We start from the raw sequence: 19,589 nt of genomic DNA, 5'->3' as shown, positions 1-19,589 counted from the left end.
TTTTGTGGATTCCTACAAAGCAGCTCTCACTCTTCTGCTCTCTCGCTGTTACGCTCTCTCTGATTGTTATGAAGAGGTCTTGTTTATTATGAGAGCATCCTGTGTTCATGGCCTGTATGCGAATCTCCCTGCTTTTCCCTCCGGATTGCGTGTTCGAGGCCCGACTCTGCTGTAAACAGCGCATATTCTTATAAACACGCCACACAGCCTGTCAGCTTAGAGCAGCGCCTCTCCCATAGGAGCGCCATAGGATTCCCATGGAAGCCGGAGTGAAAGGACAGGGAAGAATCGGCCAATAGCCGGAGTTTAGAGTTTCCTCTGGTGGAGGCCTCGCTCATGGGAATCTGATCGGCTAGGGTTACGCGGTCAGGGTGTGGCTATCTCCTGTGCTCTTTTTGTGGCCTTTTGTGTGTGTGTGTGTCTCTGTGTCTGTGTGTGTATGTGTGTATGTGAGAGAGAGAGAGAAAGAGAGTAAGAGAGAGAGTAAGAGAAGGTTGCAGGGTGTGTTGCATGGGATTATTTTCTCCTGTCTCATAATGAAGGTGGATGCTGATTCATTGAGGTGTGTGGGTGTGTGGATCAGGACAATGCAATCTGACGTGTCACTACTGCTTGTGAACTGATTTTTCCTTCAAATAGTGGCCTAACTCTCTCTCTCTCTCTCTATCTCTATCTTTCTATCACCACCACAGACCAGATAACGACGCGGGAGTGCACAAGCAGTACCAACACTCAGTGCGAGTGCAAGCCCGGCTTCTTCTGCATCCCCGACGAGCCCTGCGAAGTGTGCAAGAAGTGCACCAGGTGAGCTTCAGAGCCTACCTAGGTCCTGCCCAGCCCCTGAAGTCACTCACCTGAACACCTACCTGCCCACATCGTTCATTTATACTTGGTTTCCACTTGTGGTGTAAATCGTTTTTTTTTAAATGGCTATTGAATGAAGCAAGCTGTGTTTGGGACTGTCACTGTGAGACAAATACACTCATCATCTTAATAATAATAAAAAATATAATAATAAAAGTTGCATCCAGAATTAAGTTTCAGATGTGTGTAACACATGTGTAATGCATGTGAAGTTGTAGAGGTTCCTAGTGGTGTTCCGTGTCATGCATCTTGAAAGTATACATAGTTTTAGGCAGCTTTTGCAGTACTGGTGAATTGTCGATGGTGCATCAAATAGCATCCCCCACATTATTAATCAGCAATAGGCCTAGTGATGACAGATTACCTGTTGGCTAACGCAGCTGTCCCCATCATTTAGCTAAAAAATGTTTATTTATTATCAAGTTCACTACAAATAATTCATTTTAAAGCACATGCACTATTCAGGTCATCCTAATGAAGACCTAGACACAGGCTAAAAGGCTTGGGTGCGTCTATGTACAGACAAGGTTTGAGTGACAGTTGACTTCTAGTACAAAGAAGAAAAGCATCAGATCTTTCCAGCGCTGAGATGTTCCCTAGCTGATCTTTTCCAGAACATCTCCATTGTCTGCTCCAACAATGAGGCTGAGCTGCTTTTGTGACTCTTCGCTGTTTTAAAGGGTGTAACTATTGTCTGGTCTGCTTGGCAGGTGCAAAGCGGACGAAACTGAGGAGCGCAAGTGCACACCCACGTCCAACACCAAGTGCAAGAAACGCCCTCCCTCGCCTCACGACCCCACCGGCACACCCACAGTGTCTCCCGCACCACAGAACAGCGATGCTGTTGTTGCAGGTACCGTTAAAAGCTACTCGCACTGTTAACGCACGTCTGCAACTGTGCCGAGATCTGCTTCCACTAAAACCTGCCTTTTGTTTCTGTTTCTTTGACAGTGGTGGTTGTCGTGATTCTGCTCGTCATCTTAATCATAATCGTACTCGTGTGGTTAAATAAGAAGAAGAAGCTTCCTTGTGCAAGACAAGGTAAAACACCCCTGCGCAAAACTGGAATACAAATATACAGGAAATTATTCATTATTTAATTAATTAATTATTTAATAGGACTTAAATAAAGTCCTATCGTGCTTCTAAACAGTCTAAAAGTCTTCAAAGAGTTACATTTCATTTTTTAAAAGTGTGCAGCAACCATGTTCAAGTATAGCGGTCCTATGGTACAGATCCACAGTTCACAATTCATAGTAGATACTCAATAACTCATAGTAGGTATTCAGTAACTCATAGTAGATACTCAATAACTGATAGTAGGTACTTAATAACTCATAGTAGATATTCAATAACTCATTGCAGGTACTGAATAACTCATAGCAGGTACTAAATAATTAATTAGAGGTACTGAATAATTAATATTTGGTACTGAATAACTCCTAGTAGATACTCATTAACTCAAAGAAGGTAATCAATAACTCATAATAGATATTCAATAACTTATAGCAGGTACTCAATAACTCATAGCAGGTACTGAATAATTAATAATAGATACTGAATAACTCGTAGTAGGTACTGAATAATTAATAATAGGTACTTAATAACTCATAGTAGCTACTGAATTACAGTGAATACTGAACAAATGAAGCTGGACATTCACAGTAAATAGTGAATATTTTATACTATATTTCCTATTGCATAATAGAATAGTACATATTTTTATTAAAACATACTTAATAGATAATAGTAAAAAAATAGTCATTCATAGTGGATACTGAACAAATAATATCATGTAAATCATTGTAGATACTGAATAAGACATGGTAGATACTCTATAATTTATAGTAGATACTTAAGTAAATAAGTTAAATTTACTAAAAATTGGAAAATTCATAATGGATACTAAACACATTTAATAGTAGTTATTAAATTATAAATAGTAGAGATTTAAGAAGAAGAAGAAGAAGAAGAAGAAGAAGAATTTAACAATAGTGGATACAAAAAAAATAGCGGTAACCTATATAAGATGATACTGAATAATTAATTCCTGATACCTTCTAAATCATAATGAATACTAAATATGTTTCATAGTAGATATTGATTAGTTAGTGGGAATTCATTGTGCTGAATAATTCATAATAGGTACAAAGTAATTAGTAGTGCAAATCAAAATTATTTTTTTTTAGATGCAGGAAAATAAAATACTTTAATAGTAACTACTGAATATTTTTAATAGATCCTAAATAGTTAATAGTAGAAGATGAATTTAAACAATTCAGAGTTGCTTAGTGTATTTTATATTTGATATTTTAAATAATTAAAAATGTTACTTAGTAGGGGTGTACTATACCGTATCGTTCACGATAATACCGGTATAATTTTTAAAACGGTACAAAAAAATAAATATCGCGATATTAGCGGTATTCTGCGTTGTTTACGTATGTACGTCATACAGTTACGCGTGTGGCGTACGTTCATTACGTGGGGCGTTTGGACACAGCAACAAGTATGTCAGAAAGCGGCTCTGCTGTGGAGAAGCCCGTTCGGAATAGGAGAGCCAGTTAAGTAGTGTGGCAGTGATTTGGTGACAAAATATCTGATACACACTGTAATATGTAAGGTATGTCCGAAGCGCATAATATCAAAACAGAAACACCCAGTTCAGTACGAGGAAAGCCAAAAAAGTCGCGGAGTGACTGCAGTGGCCAGTGTGAGTAACGCTACTCCAAGCAGACAAGTCTACGCTGATTCAGCACAACATCGCCACAGCTTTGGAAATATACACTCCCTATGACAGAAAGAGCAAACGCTGGAAATAAATTACTGAATTATCGCATTTTGTTTAGCTATAGGATATGATTTGTTTAGGATATGATGCCAATTTAAACTGTTGAGAAGAAAGGCTTTACCAAACGCAGCCAAACAGAAAGGTACCGAGCAAGTAATGAAAAATAGTGGACATATTACTTCAGCGATGTGAAATTCGTAATCCTACCGTTTCTAAAAACTGCAGAGTCATCGCTGTGCGGTTAGATATATTGTTAAACAATAATGTGCGCTTCTGTTTCCTTCACGTTTTAACTTTAGAGTCCTTATTTCAGTCAGAAACTCGCGTTTAAGTTTAATCCACTGTCTGAGTTTCTCCGTGGCTCTGCGGCTATCAACGCTTGAGCTTGTAAACAATGTTTTGAATCACGGATCATTGACTTGTGAATAGATTCACTCAGTGAGTCGACTCCTCACTCAACCCAAAGCGTCTGAAAATCAAACAGATCACATGATAATTCCCTATATCCGTGGAGTTGTTTAGATGTCATCTGTATGTTTAGTTTATATTTGTTCTTCTGTTGACTTTGAAGCTTTAGAATATTTTAGTATAATTTGTTGCAGGTAAAATTTTAAATCATGCAAATTTTTTTTAAGGAGTTTGTGATATTTGTTACATTAGAGTCTTGAAAAGGCAAAAAAAAGTAATATTTAAGTGTGAAATGCATTTATACTAAATAAAGCTTAGACATAATTTTTTTTCTGCAATACTGTTTTCTTGAAATTAATAAAATATCTTTTTTATATCGTCAAAAATATCGTTATCGCGATATTTCCCTGAAATATCGTGATATTATTTTAGGGCCATATCGCCCACCCCTATTACTTAGTAGATACTACATTTATTATAGATATAGTGTAATTCGTAGTGGATTTAAGAAAATAGAATAATAGTTCATAATAAGGGATAGTTCTATAATATTTACTGCAGTGTTGATGAGGATGGTGATGGTGATGATGATGATACATGTATTTTCTCTCTTTCAGCGAGCACAGTAGATAAAAATGACGAGGTGAAGATTCCAATAGTAAGTAATTTTTTCTTTTTTTTATACACAAAACATAGTATGAATTGACAGTCAACTTAATTCTTGTTTTAAATCAAAAATATGCTGTCTGTGATTGACACCGACTGTCGCTCTGCTCAGGATGGGCTGCCCGTTCCGTCAGAGGAGGAGAAGGAGAACAGCCACAACGCCGGGCTGGAGGCGGAGGAGCCGCGGCCGGAGTCCCGCCCCCTGCTGCAGGAAACTCAGGGACTGAGCAGTAAAAGTATACCGGTGGAGGACGAGGACAGGGGACTGGGGGACAGCCTGCCCAACACCACCAGCTCCTCTCAGACCAGTCTGTCTGCACTGCCCATCACCACACCCTCTATGGGTGAATCCCCTCGCGACAGCCCTCGATCACAGAGACCGATGTGTAATGGGGAGAAGGAACCTGAGGCGTGGGCGAAGGTTAGCAAAATGTCCCTAATTAAGGTGTACAAATACTGGTTTCAGTCAAAAGTTGGGATTTAGATTATTTAAAGTGAATTCCCCAAATACAGACAACATTTCTCTCAAATTCCAAATAAAAATATTGTTATTTAGAGCGTTTAAAGCTTTCAGACCTCAAATTATGCTAAAAACAAGCTCATATTATAAAGTTTAGAAATCAGTATTTGGTAGAATAACCATCATTTTTAATCACAGTTTTCATGCATCTCTCCTCCACCAGTCTTACACACTGCTTTTGGATAACTTGATGCCACTCCTGGTACAAAATGCTTATGAATAAAAATCTCTTGATTATATTTCAGAGATTTTTAATTTGGTAAAATAAAAGAAACGTATTTTTAAGTAGTCTCTTCTTTTTTCAGGGCTATATAATGTAGCCAAGCACTGTATACACAAGGGATATTAAAAAGTGCACATACATGTAAAATTTAAGCATGGACATCAAAAATAAGACCATAAACTTAATAACAAAAATATAAACTAGAAAACGGTTAAAAAAAAGAAAAGGGATAGCATATTAAATAATAAGTGCAAATAAATTAACATTTTTTTACTAAAATTAAAACAGTTTAATAATGCTAAAAATAATAATAATAATAATAATAATAATAAATAAGTAAATGACAGTTACTTATGGGCGTTTCCAAGCCCATTTAACCTTTTTAAGATAACTTTACATACTGCTGTTTGCCATGCCAGTGTATATATTTACCCTATGATCCTAAGCACATAATTACATATTTTTACATAATTTACTGTCAAAACTCCAAATCACAATAGAACAGATAAATACCAGTAAATATAAACACAGTAAAATGCATCAAGGTTTAAACATTCTGAGAAAACAATCAGACGCTCCTGAAACCCTTGACTGTCAGGACCAGACGTGTTGGACGAGGGTGGAGCTGAACCTCAAGACAGAGCTCTTTCCAGAAGCAGGAATCTGCTTTAGATTAGCTGGAGTTACAGATCTGCAATTTACATGTCTAAACTTGTTTTTGAAAGACTTGTCAAAGCCGATAAGAATTTCGAGCAGTCCCTATTGATGAATCATGATAAAGTCAGCGGTCCTTTTCTTCTCTCTGTGATCTTTACTAGAGCTGAACACTAATGATTTGCTTCTTTCACAGGATGATGGCCCTCCCAGAAAGCTCATCCCGCTACTTGGTAATAACTTTTTCCCAACAAATGCTTTTCAGATAACCTCTATTCACATCCAAGACCAGTAGTATGTGTGACTGACTGCACATTTTAAAAGAACCTTATATGAGCTTTGAGAGGATAGGATCCTTTGTTTGTATATTTTAGATCTAAAATATAGTTGTAATTTTAGATGCTGCTCAGATAATGTATACATGAGTTGAGTGGCCCATATTTGGTCCCAAATAGAATAAAACAAATTGTGGCCCAATAGTAGCCTTGTTTAACGGACAAATTGTAGCCCATTTTTGGACACAGATAACAAACAAATTGTGACCCAGTTTTGGTACCAGATAGCAAAACAAGTTTTGGCCTAGTTTTGGGCTCAGATAGCAGATGTTAGGTTTTGGTTCAAACCTATACATGTATTAACTTCTCTGTGTTTGGGCTAGAGCTCTGTTTAATATATATAAATTGCTAAATTTAGGCCTTTTCTAGCCCAGGCAACATAATATATAATTTATAATATATTTAGAAGGACTATAATCTACCATAGCCATTCACTAAAAGTGTATGGCGCCATCATTTAATCGTAAACAGAAACAAGACCAGCATCTTACCCTTGGAGACTTCCTCCGCCTACATTATCCTAGAAGATTTTGGATGATATCAATGATCTACTCTTGGATTACTGTCCTTCTAAGAAACTTTTCTCTACCTGCTTCCCTTCCCAGGTGAGGAGACGTCCCTGAGCAAGAGCTTTGACCTGTTCGACACACTAGACGTGCGCATGCACAACAAGTTCTTCCGCAGCATCGGCCTGAGCGACAATGCCATTAAGCTGGCCGAGTCGCAGAACGCCGGAGACAAAGTCTACGAGCTGCTACGTAGCTGGATGCAGCGCGAGGGCCTCCGGGCCAACATCAACGACCTGCTGCAGGCCCTGCTGGAGCTGGACCAGCGCTACACCGCCGAACAGATCTCCTGCAAGGCAGTGGAGCGGGGCTACTACAAATACGAGTGACTTTGATTAAACCGAATGGCATTCTTGCGAACTCGTAAAAGCAAAATGGATTGAAAAAAAAAAAGATTGCAGAGGAAGAGGAGGACTTTAGCCTAGCTGCCTTCCTCCCCCAAAACGGCCGTTGGCCAGATGTGGACTGACGATTCATGGTCGAGCTTCAATGCTCGGCTCCGTGTCGCAACCACAAGCGGCTTTCAAAGCCAACACTGGACTCGGGCGAACGCCAGCACCGGTTAAAGAGACAACTTTTTTTTAAGTCGCTCTCTTAACCTGGAGGGCTTTGCCTCAAGCAATGCACTGCCAACAGGCATTTTTTGAGTTGTTTGTGACTACATGTTGACTTGTTCAGTGCACATTAATAGTTTAAACTACAGGTAGTTGAACCCCTGGACTACACTACAGTCAGGACTTGAGTCATGGTCTTCTGCTTTTAGTTGAAGTTGACTTTGAACAAAAGAAAAAAAAAAAAAAAAAAAACTTTAGCAATGGCTGGCAAGAGTGAGTGCCATCAGCCGAAGTGAACAAATTTGTAGGAAATTGATTGTTGAATCACATTCACAACTTTTTTTAAAACAGTGATGCAGTCAGACGTTCAATGTTACCAGTATCTACATACTGTATTTGTTAAGGAAATATCGAGCGGCAGGGCCTTCAGTCTCTGCCATTTCCTTATTTATAGAAAGACACGTAATGTATTTATTGGCGTAACGTAACTGCGTCTAATTATTTATACCTGTTAACAATATCAGATTGTTTGGTTAAGATTGCTAAGCCTGCCTTGTGCCGACAGGCACTGTGACTAAGAGCGAGAGCGTCCTTTTCGCCAGACCTTTCGCTCGTTTTGAGATGCCAAAGCGCTCAGCTTAAAACGCTCTTCCTCTGGAGGTCCACAAGCTCTTGCATTTCTTAGCAGGCACCACAGAGCACCTCAAAACGCTGGACGAGCACCGTTTGATCATCCCATTGAATGCAAACACACAAATGATATTTCACTGCCTGCATTACTTTTGTTCACCATCTGAGGATTTCCTGATCCTGCTCTCAGGAGACCTCGCTATCTCCCCGTCCCCTGAAAGATGGCTGTGCTGCTGTGCACTGGTACGTTCATGTATGTTCGTCGTTCGTTCTCAAGGGTTCTCACGGAAAAGATGAAGGACCGTTCTGTTCCTTCTTATTTAGGCCAAGATGCTTTCGTTCTTGCCTGGGTTGTAAATAGTCATATACTGAATCCCTATTCTTCCAAATATAGAGATTTATCATATTTATAGAAACCCTTATTGAAGAGAATGAAGTATAAACAGAGCTTATGAATCGAAGGAACGGATGGATATTAATTTATGGGGTTCTCTTGAAAAAGATTTAAAAAAAGCTCCCATTGGCACATTTTGTGTATCAGTCAAAAGTTTGGACACATGGAGTATTTTATACATTTTATATTTAAAAATAGCAAATATTGACCTTCTACTGAACAGTTTGATTAGATGGAGCATAGCAACAACCATTCATGATTCATTTTGCCCAAGCATGAATAGTATCAAAAAGCTGATTAAAATGATTAAAAATTTAAGTTCAGGGTTCTTTAAACTACTTTCCTGCCACAAATGGGGGAGAGTGTGGGGCACTTATTTCTCTATTTTATTTCTTTGTTTAATTTCTTTATTTTTTTTTATTATTTTTTTTTTTTATTCAGTTTTGTTTTTTACTTATGTTGGGGGTTTTAGCTGTAAAAGAGAGTGAAACTACCTCCACCATGTTTATACGCTGTACTTTAGCCTAGCTATCTTTTACCTGCTTAAAACATTGCTCTATTACAGCTAACAAATATTGTAGGACTGCATTTTGTGACTTCTATACAGGGCTAACGTATCAGGCATATATTGTTCACTTATCATGGACAAAGACACTTTTAGTCTTCAGGTGAAAAAATATTGATTTGATATTTAAACTACAATTATGATGCTAATCTACTGCATGGTATCTACATTACTCTGTTCTATTTGACTTTTCTTGTTTGTTTGTTTTTTTGTTAAGTAGTACCTGTTTTTTTTCCACTACCACAGCTTACAACCCTAAATGTATCTGGTGACATTGCAAAACACTATTGTTTCCAGCAGTAATACTGAAGGCTGCTGAAGGGATTGTGTTCTAGGTTCTTGGTTTGACTGTTTTCTCAGCCATATAAAAATGTTGTTTTGAGGCCCTACTGAGAGTTTGCTTAGAAACTCAAGTGAGCAGGTACTAAAAAAGTATCAGTTTTAGGGCGGCTCAGAGTGGCTCAGCTTCCAGTACATGCATCTTTTGGCTCATGTATCACAGCTGGGAAGCCAGCACTTTCCTCTGAGTGTGATTGCTGCTGAGTAAAGCTACATTGGTGGCAGGTTAAAAAAAGGTGGTTAAATTAATAGAGATTTATCATATTTATAGAAACCGTTATTGAAGAGGACTCTTATTGGTGGAGCACAACATAGTCACCCAGACTGGGAATTGAACCCTAGTTTTCCACTCCAAAATCTCCCAATCCAATTAACCACAGGTGGTCTTACGTTTGATAAAAATTTGATTAGAATAAGAATACGTTTTGAGTCCAGTCGAGTGGTGTAGGTACCATGCAGTGGAAAAGTTTTTTTTGTTTGTTTTTTTTTTGTTTTGTTTTGTTTTTTTTATTATTATTAGTTTGTGCCCCGCTCTCCCCTAATTAAGCCCTTCCAATGAAGCACCATATTTCGAGTTTCCTTCTTCCCTTAAGAAGAATTCAGTAATGTTCTTTATGATTGTAAGTTATTTTATGTTAAATGTTTTATGAATGAAGAAATAGAAGTTGAATGTAAGACAGTTAGATATGGATATATGGTTACTTGCTGGAAGGGCTCAAGTAGGAATTGATAGGATAGACTTGCATAGTATGCAATACTTCACTTCAATACATGCCTTCCATACAAATGTTAAGCACAAGCCTTTATGGTAATAAATAAATAAATAAAAACACATTCAGTCAGGTGGCTCCAAACATTTGACTGGTACTATAAATGAGCTAAGCTCGACTCAGCTATAGGACCATAGCTTAGAACATTTTAGCCGTATGAATTGATCCTCATAGCTCTAGATTTAGTTTCTAAGCAGATCCTGGATCAGTCGTAGCTTTTGTAAATGCGTGGTTTTGGAATATGCCTAAGTGAAGAAATCCAGACCAGCAGGAAATGGCTCTTGGAGCATCGCTGTGTTCAGCGTCTATTCAAATACAGTGCAGGCACTGCCACCTAGTGACCAAGATTAAAACTGTTTTTTGTTTTTATTAAAGAAAAAGATACCTGCATCAATTTCAAGGGACCTGTTTCTTTTACTTTTTCTCCTGTCCTCTCATTTTTGATGATTGTTTTTCTTTTTTCTTTTTTTTTTCTTCAGTTATCTTCTTACGCCTTGATGCAGCTTCATGCATAGGGTTTCGCTTGTTTAGCTTGTTTCTAAAGAGAGCACATTCGTGATCTACTATAGATAAGCTTCACTTTTAGTAGCTCCTCTACTTTCATTAATGCCGCCCCATGTCCGCTTTAACTTTTTTTTAAGCCCCTGTGCACTAGCTCATCCACCTTTAGCTCTGTGTTTAGAACATGTCCTCCCATTAGACAAAAGTTTGCTCAATAATAAATTTAAGATGTTTGCTGTTGCAAATGCGATTGTAGATTTCATTTTTGAATAAAAGTTTCATACTATGTTGAAATATGTAATGATATGAAGTGACTGTTTTGTGCTCTTTCTGTTGTGTAAGTTAAGAGGTGAAGCCAGGTTAGCTAGCTGCATCACATCTCAACTTTCAAATTAACACACATTGGAAGTAGCCAAGGGGAAGGGACTACACACTGATGGTAAGCAAAGAAACAATTGTATTTGTATTATTATTTTTTTCATGACTGGGATTTATTATTGGTTTGTGAGTTACTGTACCGTTAGGAGTAGATATCAAGTCAAGTCAAGAGGCTTTTATTGTCATTACATCTAAGTACAGGTACACAGTGTAGTAAAATTATGTTCCTCCAAAGCCATGGTGCAACATGAGACGGCTAGAAGAAGACAGCATAAAGTGCAATAGTAACGATACAATTAAAAAAACTAGACAATTTAAAAAAAAAAAAGAACAGGACAGTGCAGTACCGATACGATATAATAATGTCATAGTTACAGTATGTGTAACATACTGTAACATATAGGACATACAGTTGTGGTCAAAAGTTTACATACACTTGTAAAAAAACATAATGTTATGGCTGTCTTGAGTTTTCAATAAGTTCTACAACTCTTATTTTTCTGTGATAGAGTGATCGGAACACATACATGTTTGTCACAAAAAACAGTCATAAAATTTGGTTCTTTCATAAATTTATTATGGGTCTGCTGAAAATGTCACCAAATCTGCTGGGTCAAAAATATACATACAGCAACATTAGTATTTGGTTACATGTCCCTTGGCCATTTTCACGGCAACTAGGCGCTTTTGGTAGCCATCCACAAGCTCCTGGCAAGCTTCAGGTCGAATGTTTGACCACTCTTCTTGACAGAATTGGTGCAGTTCAGCTAAATGTGATGGTTTTCTTGCATGAACCCGTTTCTTTAGCACTGTCCACATGTTCTCAATGGGGTTTAAGTCAGGACTTTGGGAAGGCCATTCTAAAACCTTAATTCTAGCCTGGTTTAGCCATTCCTTTACCACTTTTGATGTGTGTTTTGGGTCATTGTCTTGTTGGAACACCCAACTGCGCCCAAGACCCAACCTTCGGGCTGATGGTTTTAAGTTTTCCTGCAGAATTTGGAGGTAATCCTCCTTCTTCATTATCCCATTTACTTTCTGCAAAGAACCAGTTCCACTGGCAGCAAAACATCCCCAGAGCATAATACTACCACCACCATGCTTGACAGTAGGCATGGTGTTCCTGGGATTAAAGGCCTCACCTTTTCTCCTCCAAACATATTGCTGGGTGTTGTGGCCAAACAGCTCAATTTTTGTTTCGTCTGACCAGAGAACTTTCCTCCAGAAGGTTTTATCTTTGTCCATGTGATCAGCAGCAAACTTCAGCCGAGTCTTAAGGTGCCTTTTCTGGAGCAAGGGCTTCTTTCTTGCACGGCAGCCTCTCAGTCCATGACGATGTAAAACACGCTTGACTGTGGAGACTGACACCTGTGTTCCATCAGCTTCCAAATCCTTGCAGACCTGCTTCTTGGTGATTCTTGGTTGACTCTTGACCATCCTGACCAATCTCCTCTCGGCAGCATGTGATAGCTTGCGTTTTCTTCCTGATCGTGGCAGTGACACAACTGTTCCATGCACTTTATACTTGCGTATAATTGTCTGCACAGTTGCTCTTGGGACCTGTAGCTGCTTTGAAATGGCTCCAAGTGACTTCCCTGACTTGTTCAAGTCAATAATTCGCTTTTTCAGATCCACACTGAGTTCCTTTGACTTTCCCATTGTAGCTTTTGTAGCTGAGTCTAATCACTGGGTCAAATGAGCCCTATTTAAATGGGCTCATGAGAAGTCAACAGCTGTAGTCAATCAGAATCACTTACAAGAAGTGAAGAGGCCATGACATGAAGCTAATTTGATTGACACAACTCGCTACATCACCAAAATTGACAAATTTTGTTGCTGTATGTATATTTTTGACCCAGCAGATTTGGTGACATTTTCAGCAGACCCATAATAAATTTATGAAAGAACCAAATTTTATGACTGTTTTTTGTGACAAACATGTATGTGTTCCGATCACTCTATCACAGAAAAATAAGAGTTGTAGAACTTATTGAAAACTCAAGACAGCCATAACATTATGTTTTTTTACAAGTGTATGTAAACTTTTGACCACAACTGTATGTAATCACAGCAGTTACTGAGGTAGAGAGTTTATGGTTTTGGGAGTAGCAGCAAATATTGCTGATAAGGATAGTGATGTTTCAGTGTGTGCGTGCGTAAGAGAGAGAGAGAAGTACAGTCTTTGTGTGTGTAAAGGGTGGTGGGGGGGTTCAGTCCAGTTCTGTGTGATGAGAAGTCTGACTGCCTGGTGGAAGAAGCTGTTGCAGAGTCTAGTAGTACAGGCTCGGATGCTCCTGTATCTTCTGCCGGACGGCATCAGAGCGAAGAGTCCGTGTGACGGGTGGGTGGGGTTGTCCACAATACTGGTGGCTTCGCAGATGCAGCGTGTGGTGAAGATGTCGGTGATGGAGGGAAGAGAGACTCTGATGATCTTCTCAGCTGTCCTCACTATCCGCTGTACGGTCTTGCAGTCTGAAGTGTTGCATTTCCCAAACCAAACAGTAATGCAGGTGCTCAGGTTGCTCTCTGCAGTCCCTCTGTAGGACATGGTGAGGATGAGAGGTGGGAGATGTGCTTTCCTCAGTCTCCGCAGGAAGTAGAGGCGCTGCTGGGCTTTCTTTGTTATGGAGCTGGTGTTGAGGGACCAGGTGAGGTTCTCTGCAATGTGAACACCGAGGAACTTGGTGTTTTCCACAATTTCCACAGCAGAGCCGTTGATGTTCAGCGGGTGGTGGACACATGGAGCTCTCCTGAAGTCAACAACCATCTCTTTGGTTTTATTCACGTTTAGAGATAGGTTGTTGGTTCTGCACCAGTCAGCCGTCAGCCACTGCACCTACTCTCTGTATGCTGACTCGTCGTTCTTGCTGATGAGGCCAACTACAGTTGTGTCATCAGCAAACTTGATGATGTGTTTTGAGCTGTACTTTGCAGTACAGTCACGAGTCAGCAGAGTGAACAGTAGTGGACTGAGCACAACCCTGGGGGGCGCCAGTGCTCAGTATGGTGGTGCTGGAGGTGCTGTTTCCAATCCTGACTGATTGTGGTCTCTCAGTCAGGAAGTCCAAAACCCAGTTACAGAGGGAGGAGTTCAGGCCCAGCAAGCTCAGTTTTCCAATCAGGTGCTGAGGGATGATGCTGTTGAATGCTGATGAACAGCATTCAAACATAGCAGGCTTTGTTGTCTGGTTTTTAATGTGCCTCATGACCAGCTTCTCAAAGTAATTCATGATGATTAGGGTAAGTGCAAAGGGACGGTAGTCATTGAGGCAGGACACTCAAGTCTTCTTTGGCACAGGGACTATGGTGGTCGTCTTGAAGCACGTCGGCACGACCGCAGTGCTCAGAGAGATGTTGAAAATGTCCGTGAGAACATCTCTGAGTTGGTCTGCACATCCTCTGAGCACTCTGCCAGGTATGCTGTCTGGTCCTGGGGTTTTCCTTGGGTTGACTCTGAGTAGAGTTCTCCGCACATCAGCTGAGGACAGGCACAGTACCTGGTCGTTTGGAGGAGGTGTGGTCTTCCTTGCTGTCCTATAGTTCTGTATAGTTCTGAACCTTGCGTAGAAGGTGTTTAGCACACATGGAAGAGTGGCATCACTGTTATAAGCAGGTGGAGGTGTCTTGTAGTTGGTGATGGTCTGGATGCCCTGCCACATGTGAGGAGTGTCAGAATTGTCCTGGAAGTGGGCGTAGATTTTCTTCGCGTAGTCGCGCTTGTCTCTTTGATGCCCCTGGAGAGCTTGGCTCTAGCTGTTCTTAGGCCTGCCTTGTCTCCTGACTTAAAGGCCTTGTCCCGGGTTCTCAGCAGCACATGCACCTCTGCAGTAATACACGGCTTCTGGTTGGGGTGTGTTGTGATTGTTTTATAGTAACATCCTCAATGCACTTGCTGATGTCACCAGTCACTGAGTCTGTTTACTCCTCCAGGTTGATGGAGTCATCAGATGTAGCACCTTCTCCGAACATGTCCCAGTCAGTGTGCTCAAAACAGTCCTGAAGAGCAGAGATGGCCAGGTTGTCACTTGCATCTTTTGTGATTTGGCACGTCTCATGAGCTGTCTATATGCTGGGATGAGCATCACAGAGATGTGGTCCGTGTAGCCGTAATGGGGGCAGGGCTCAGCACTGTACACACCAGGAATGTGTAAAAAAGATCCAGCACGTTAGCTTCATTCGTTGAAAATTCCACATACTGGTGAAAGCTGGGCATCAGAGCCTTCAGGTAACTGTGATTGAAATAACCAGGAACAATAAACAGTCCATCAGGGTGTGAGTTCTGGAGTTTGAAGATAGCAGTGTACAGCTCGTGCAGAGCACCGTTAGCATTAGCATTAGCACTGGGTGCTACATACACTGCTATTATGTACATGTTGCTTAGCTCTCTAGGCAGGTAGAATAACCTGGCTCTGACAATAGCAAACTCCACCAGCGGCGAGCAGTAGCTGAAGACCGGCGCAGCTTTGTCACACCGTGCTGTGTTGATATATTCAACACAAACCCTCTTTGCGGGTCTTACCGGACAGCTGCTCATCGCGGTCAGCATGGAAGGAAATCATGCCGCTCAACTTAATAGCAGAAACCGGGATGTAAAAACGAACACACAGCAGTCTCTGAACTCGCGCTGGCTTGGCCGCTGGAGCCGGAGGTAGTCTAGCTTGTTCTCCAGGGAGCAGACGTCGGAGAACAGGATGGATGGCACCGCTGGCCGGCTGGAGTTAACCGTTAGCAGACTCCGGCTTTCTTACCGCATTTCCAGCTCCTTGCGCACCACTTGCAGGGAGCCATTTTTTCAGCCAGCAGGCTCAGGAAACGCTGCGAATCTTGGTAGGCCTAGCACACGTAGCTCCGCTCGTAAACCGTCCATAAGTACAGTTTTTGGTTGTTTTAGCAGGTTTAGGAGGGTCTGTCGGTCGTAAATATGGGTGCCAGTTTCTCTCATAGCGAACTCTTGCATGGTTACAAGTTCGGATCGGGTTATTAACAACAAAACAAAAAAATAAGCACCGTGTTTTGCTCCCGAAGTGGCTGCTGTGACGCCGACAGGAAGAAGAAAAAAAAAAGAAATATACATATAATATATACAGGTCCTTCTCAAAAAATTTGCATATTGTTATTATTTTTGTAATGTACCGTAAAACATTAGACTTTCATTTATTTTAGATTCATTACAACTGAAGTAGTTCAAGCCTTTTATTGTTTTAATATTGATGATTTTGGCAAAAAAGTAAAGAAAAAAATAAAATCCCAAAAATCTAAAAAAAATTAGCATATTTCATCTGACCGATAAAAGAAAAGTGTTTTTAATACAAAAAAAAGTCAACCTTCAAATAATTATGTTCAGTAATGCACTCAATACTTGGTCGGGAATCCTTGCTGCTTCAATGCGGCGTGGCATGGAGGCAATCAGCATGTGGCACTGCTGAGGTGTTATGGAGGCCCAGGATGCTTCGATAGCGGCCTCAAGCTCATCCAGAGTGTTGGGTCTTGCATTTCTTAACTTTCTCTTCAAAGTATCCCACAGATTCTCTATGGGGTTCAGGTCAGGAGAGTTGGCAGGCCAATTGAGCACAGTAATACCATGGTCAGTAAACCATTTACCAGTGGTTTTGGCACTGTGAGCAGGTGCCAGGTCCTGCTGAAAAATGAAATCTTTATCTCCATAAAGCTTTTCAGCAGATGGAAGCATAAAGTGCTCCAAAATCTCCTGATAGCTAGCTGCATTGATAAAACACAGTGGAACACCAGCAGCTGACATGGCACCCCAGACTGCCATGACCCACTGACTGTGGGTACTTGACACTGGACTTCAGGCATTTTGGCATTTCCTTCTCCCAAGTCTTCCTACAGACTCTGGCACCTTAATTTCCGAATGACATCCAAAAATTGAGCAACAGTCCAGTGCTGCTTCTCTGTAGCCCAGGTCAGGCGCTTCTGCCGCTGTTTCTGGTCCAAAAGTTTGGGGTTTTTATGAGCTGTATGCCAAAATCATCAGTATTAAAACAATAAAAGACATGAAATATTTCAGTTGGTGTGCAATGAATTTAAAATATATAAAAGTTTAAGTTTTTCATTTTGGAAAAGAATGAACTTTATCACAATATGCTATTTTTTGAGAAGAACTTGTATATAAAATACTAAGGCTTTAAATTAAGGCTTTGATTAGTACTGGGTTTACCTTGTCCCACAAAATTACACAACAGCTGCGGTCCAATCTGAAGGGAGCTGCCCAACTAGGCAGCATTTTCAGGCAGCATAGGCGCGCTCCCGAGAAAAGGACTGTCCCATTCGGAAGGTGGCATGTGCTGCCTACCTCAAGTATGTATTGCTGCAGACTGGAGCACCTCCAAAGGGGAGGGGCTTACCTCCAAATAGGAGGTCCACAGCTCCAAAGGGGAGGGGCTTACCTCCAAGTGGGAAGTCCACCGTTTGTGCGCGAGACCGCTCTCACCACGGCTCCGGCGAATATCATAATAAAAGTCTTCCGTGATTATTATTACTATTATTCTATTACATCAAATTTAATGTTATATAGAATGTACTATCACATTATAATATATTATATTATATAAAAGTCTACTTCGTAAGGCAGGGAGACCTCACTTAACACAGCTCCATTTCTCTGCCGAATGCCACAAAAAGTCCTCTGTGATTAAAAAGCTCATGGATGGCAATAAATATATTAGTCAACAATTATTGATTATTTATATTTCTTAAATGTCAATATAATAAAATACGTGTAGTGTGTATGTATTTATAATATTATTGGCTACGAATAAACAACTGCCTTTATTATTTAGATCTTTACTATTTTATAATTTTAAAAATTCACAGCATGGCAAATGTTTAAACGTTTTAAATAAATAAAAAGTGGCTGCAATGTGCAGAACATGCTTTTAGACTCTTAGAAAATGCATTTTAAAATAAACAAACATTTAATAAACGAAATAGATTAATTAATTAACCTTTAGGGTTATTTACAAGCACAAAACATTGTGAAAAACACCATACCGCGTAACACCAAGCACCATCTTACTTGGAGGTAGGCTCTGCCTGTTTGGAGGTATGTTCCTCCCCTTTGGAGGTGCTCCAGGCTGCAGCTATACCCTTCTCGCCTACCTGGGAAGCTGCCTTATTTTACCCCGATTCTGAAGGCAGCGTGAGATGTATCCTTCACGGCGAAGGCAATCCCATGATGCATTTCACCAGCTCAGAGTTCCAGCGCTCAGATTTAAAAACATGGCGGACGGAGCCGGCATTGCGAGGGAGTTTCTGTACGAATGTAAGTAATTCCTTCCTGTATTTCCACTCACCGCTGCGTGGGTTTATCAAACTAGCATATTTTAGACTGTTTTAAGTTGTTTTCGCCTGTACTTCCTTTAATGTAAGACCTGACCGGCGGAAGCTACCGTTAGCTTATCGCGCTAATTTACCGGGTAAGCTAACACGCATCTAGCCGACTTACAGAGTACCAAACGCGGCTGCAGCGCTGAGGAAACCCCCGCTAGGAAACAAAGACACCCTGGCCGTCCAGTGTAAAAAGTTTTAACTGTTTTAAGTCACTGTTACGTATAACTAAGTGATTTACTGTGTAAATAGTGTAACACTGTAGAATAACCTGTAATTCAGTGATTTAATGCGTAAACAGTTTAATTGTTAGAGGGAATAACTAGATTTACCTGTAACTGAGTGATTAATTGTGTAAATAGTGTAATTATGAGCGTGTTCTCCATAAACCGCTGTTACTAATTCAGATTTATTTTTTCCACAGGGATGAACGTGGGCCGGGGAAGGTGAACTCTGGTCAGACCGGCTGGAGGCAGCGTTAGCTCCCTTTATGAATATATATATTTTTTCTTTGAATGTAATAAAGTTTTCTCTCTTAACATTATTATTTTTGCTTGCTGTGTGTTTATTGTCACTATGCTTATTGTAGTATCACATCTCAACTAGTGGGTATGGGTAAATAAAAAAAAATAAAGTTTATGAATCATGTGTTTTATGCAACTAAAAGATAAAGATATAATAAAAATTAGTTGACTGTGTATGAATGTACTATTGTGTGAAACGTAGCTTAGTTTGATAATTTAGCTCTGGCTCATACAAAATATTTATTATATTATGGTTTCATTACTCATGCATTTCTACGAAGCTGTCAAAGTATGCTGACTCCAGAGCGTGTCCCGAACGCGCTGCCTTATAAGATCCCTTATGGGTGAAAATGCTGCCGAACGAGGGAGCTGCCTTTAAAGGCAATGACTACATAGGCAGCTCCCTTCAGATTGGACCGCAGATAACATATGAAGAAATCAGACTTTATTATCAGAAGAACACCTACAGAATGTAAATAATAGACTTTAAAAATAGACATGCTAACAAATTTAACACGGATCCCTTTACAAAATTTAATATTTTAATAAATAGTTCCATA

At 40.1% G+C, this 19,589-nt stretch overlaps 1 protein-coding gene and 1 long non-coding RNA gene across 2 annotated transcripts in view; both read left to right on the top strand.

The window, feature by feature from the left end:
- The window catches only part of tnfrsfa (tumor necrosis factor receptor superfamily, member a), a 53,679-nt gene extending 42,605 nt beyond the window's left edge, over positions 1 to 11,074 (top strand). The window contains exons 4-10 of the mRNA XM_007237223.4: positions 693 to 804; positions 1,575 to 1,717; positions 1,816 to 1,905; positions 4,681 to 4,721; positions 4,842 to 5,150; positions 6,323 to 6,359; positions 7,067 to 11,074. Of these exons, the coding sequence (XP_007237285.3) occupies positions 693 to 804; positions 1,575 to 1,717; positions 1,816 to 1,905; positions 4,681 to 4,721; positions 4,842 to 5,150; positions 6,323 to 6,359; positions 7,067 to 7,356 (1,022 nt within the window). The 3' untranslated portion in view covers positions 7,357 to 11,074. The remainder of the gene's footprint in view (positions 1 to 692; positions 805 to 1,574; positions 1,718 to 1,815; positions 1,906 to 4,680; positions 4,722 to 4,841; positions 5,151 to 6,322; positions 6,360 to 7,066) is intronic.
- Positions 11,075 to 18,276: 7,202 nt separating this feature from the next.
- On the top strand, positions 18,277 to 19,049 carry LOC125782447 (uncharacterized). The gene is made up of 2 exons (XR_007425135.1): positions 18,277 to 18,440; positions 18,930 to 19,049. It is a non-coding gene; the product is annotated as an uncharacterized LOC125782447 (long non-coding RNA).
- The last annotated feature ends 540 nt before the right edge of the window (positions 19,050 to 19,589 follow it).

Source organism: Astyanax mexicanus, chromosome 17, assembly GCF_023375975.1.
Source record: "Astyanax mexicanus isolate ESR-SI-001 chromosome 17, AstMex3_surface, whole genome shotgun sequence".
NCBI lineage: Eukaryota > Metazoa > Chordata > Actinopteri > Characiformes > Acestrorhamphidae > Astyanax > Astyanax mexicanus.
Note: the sequence above shows the minus strand (reverse complement) of the source record. Positions and strands in the feature narration are given on the sequence as shown.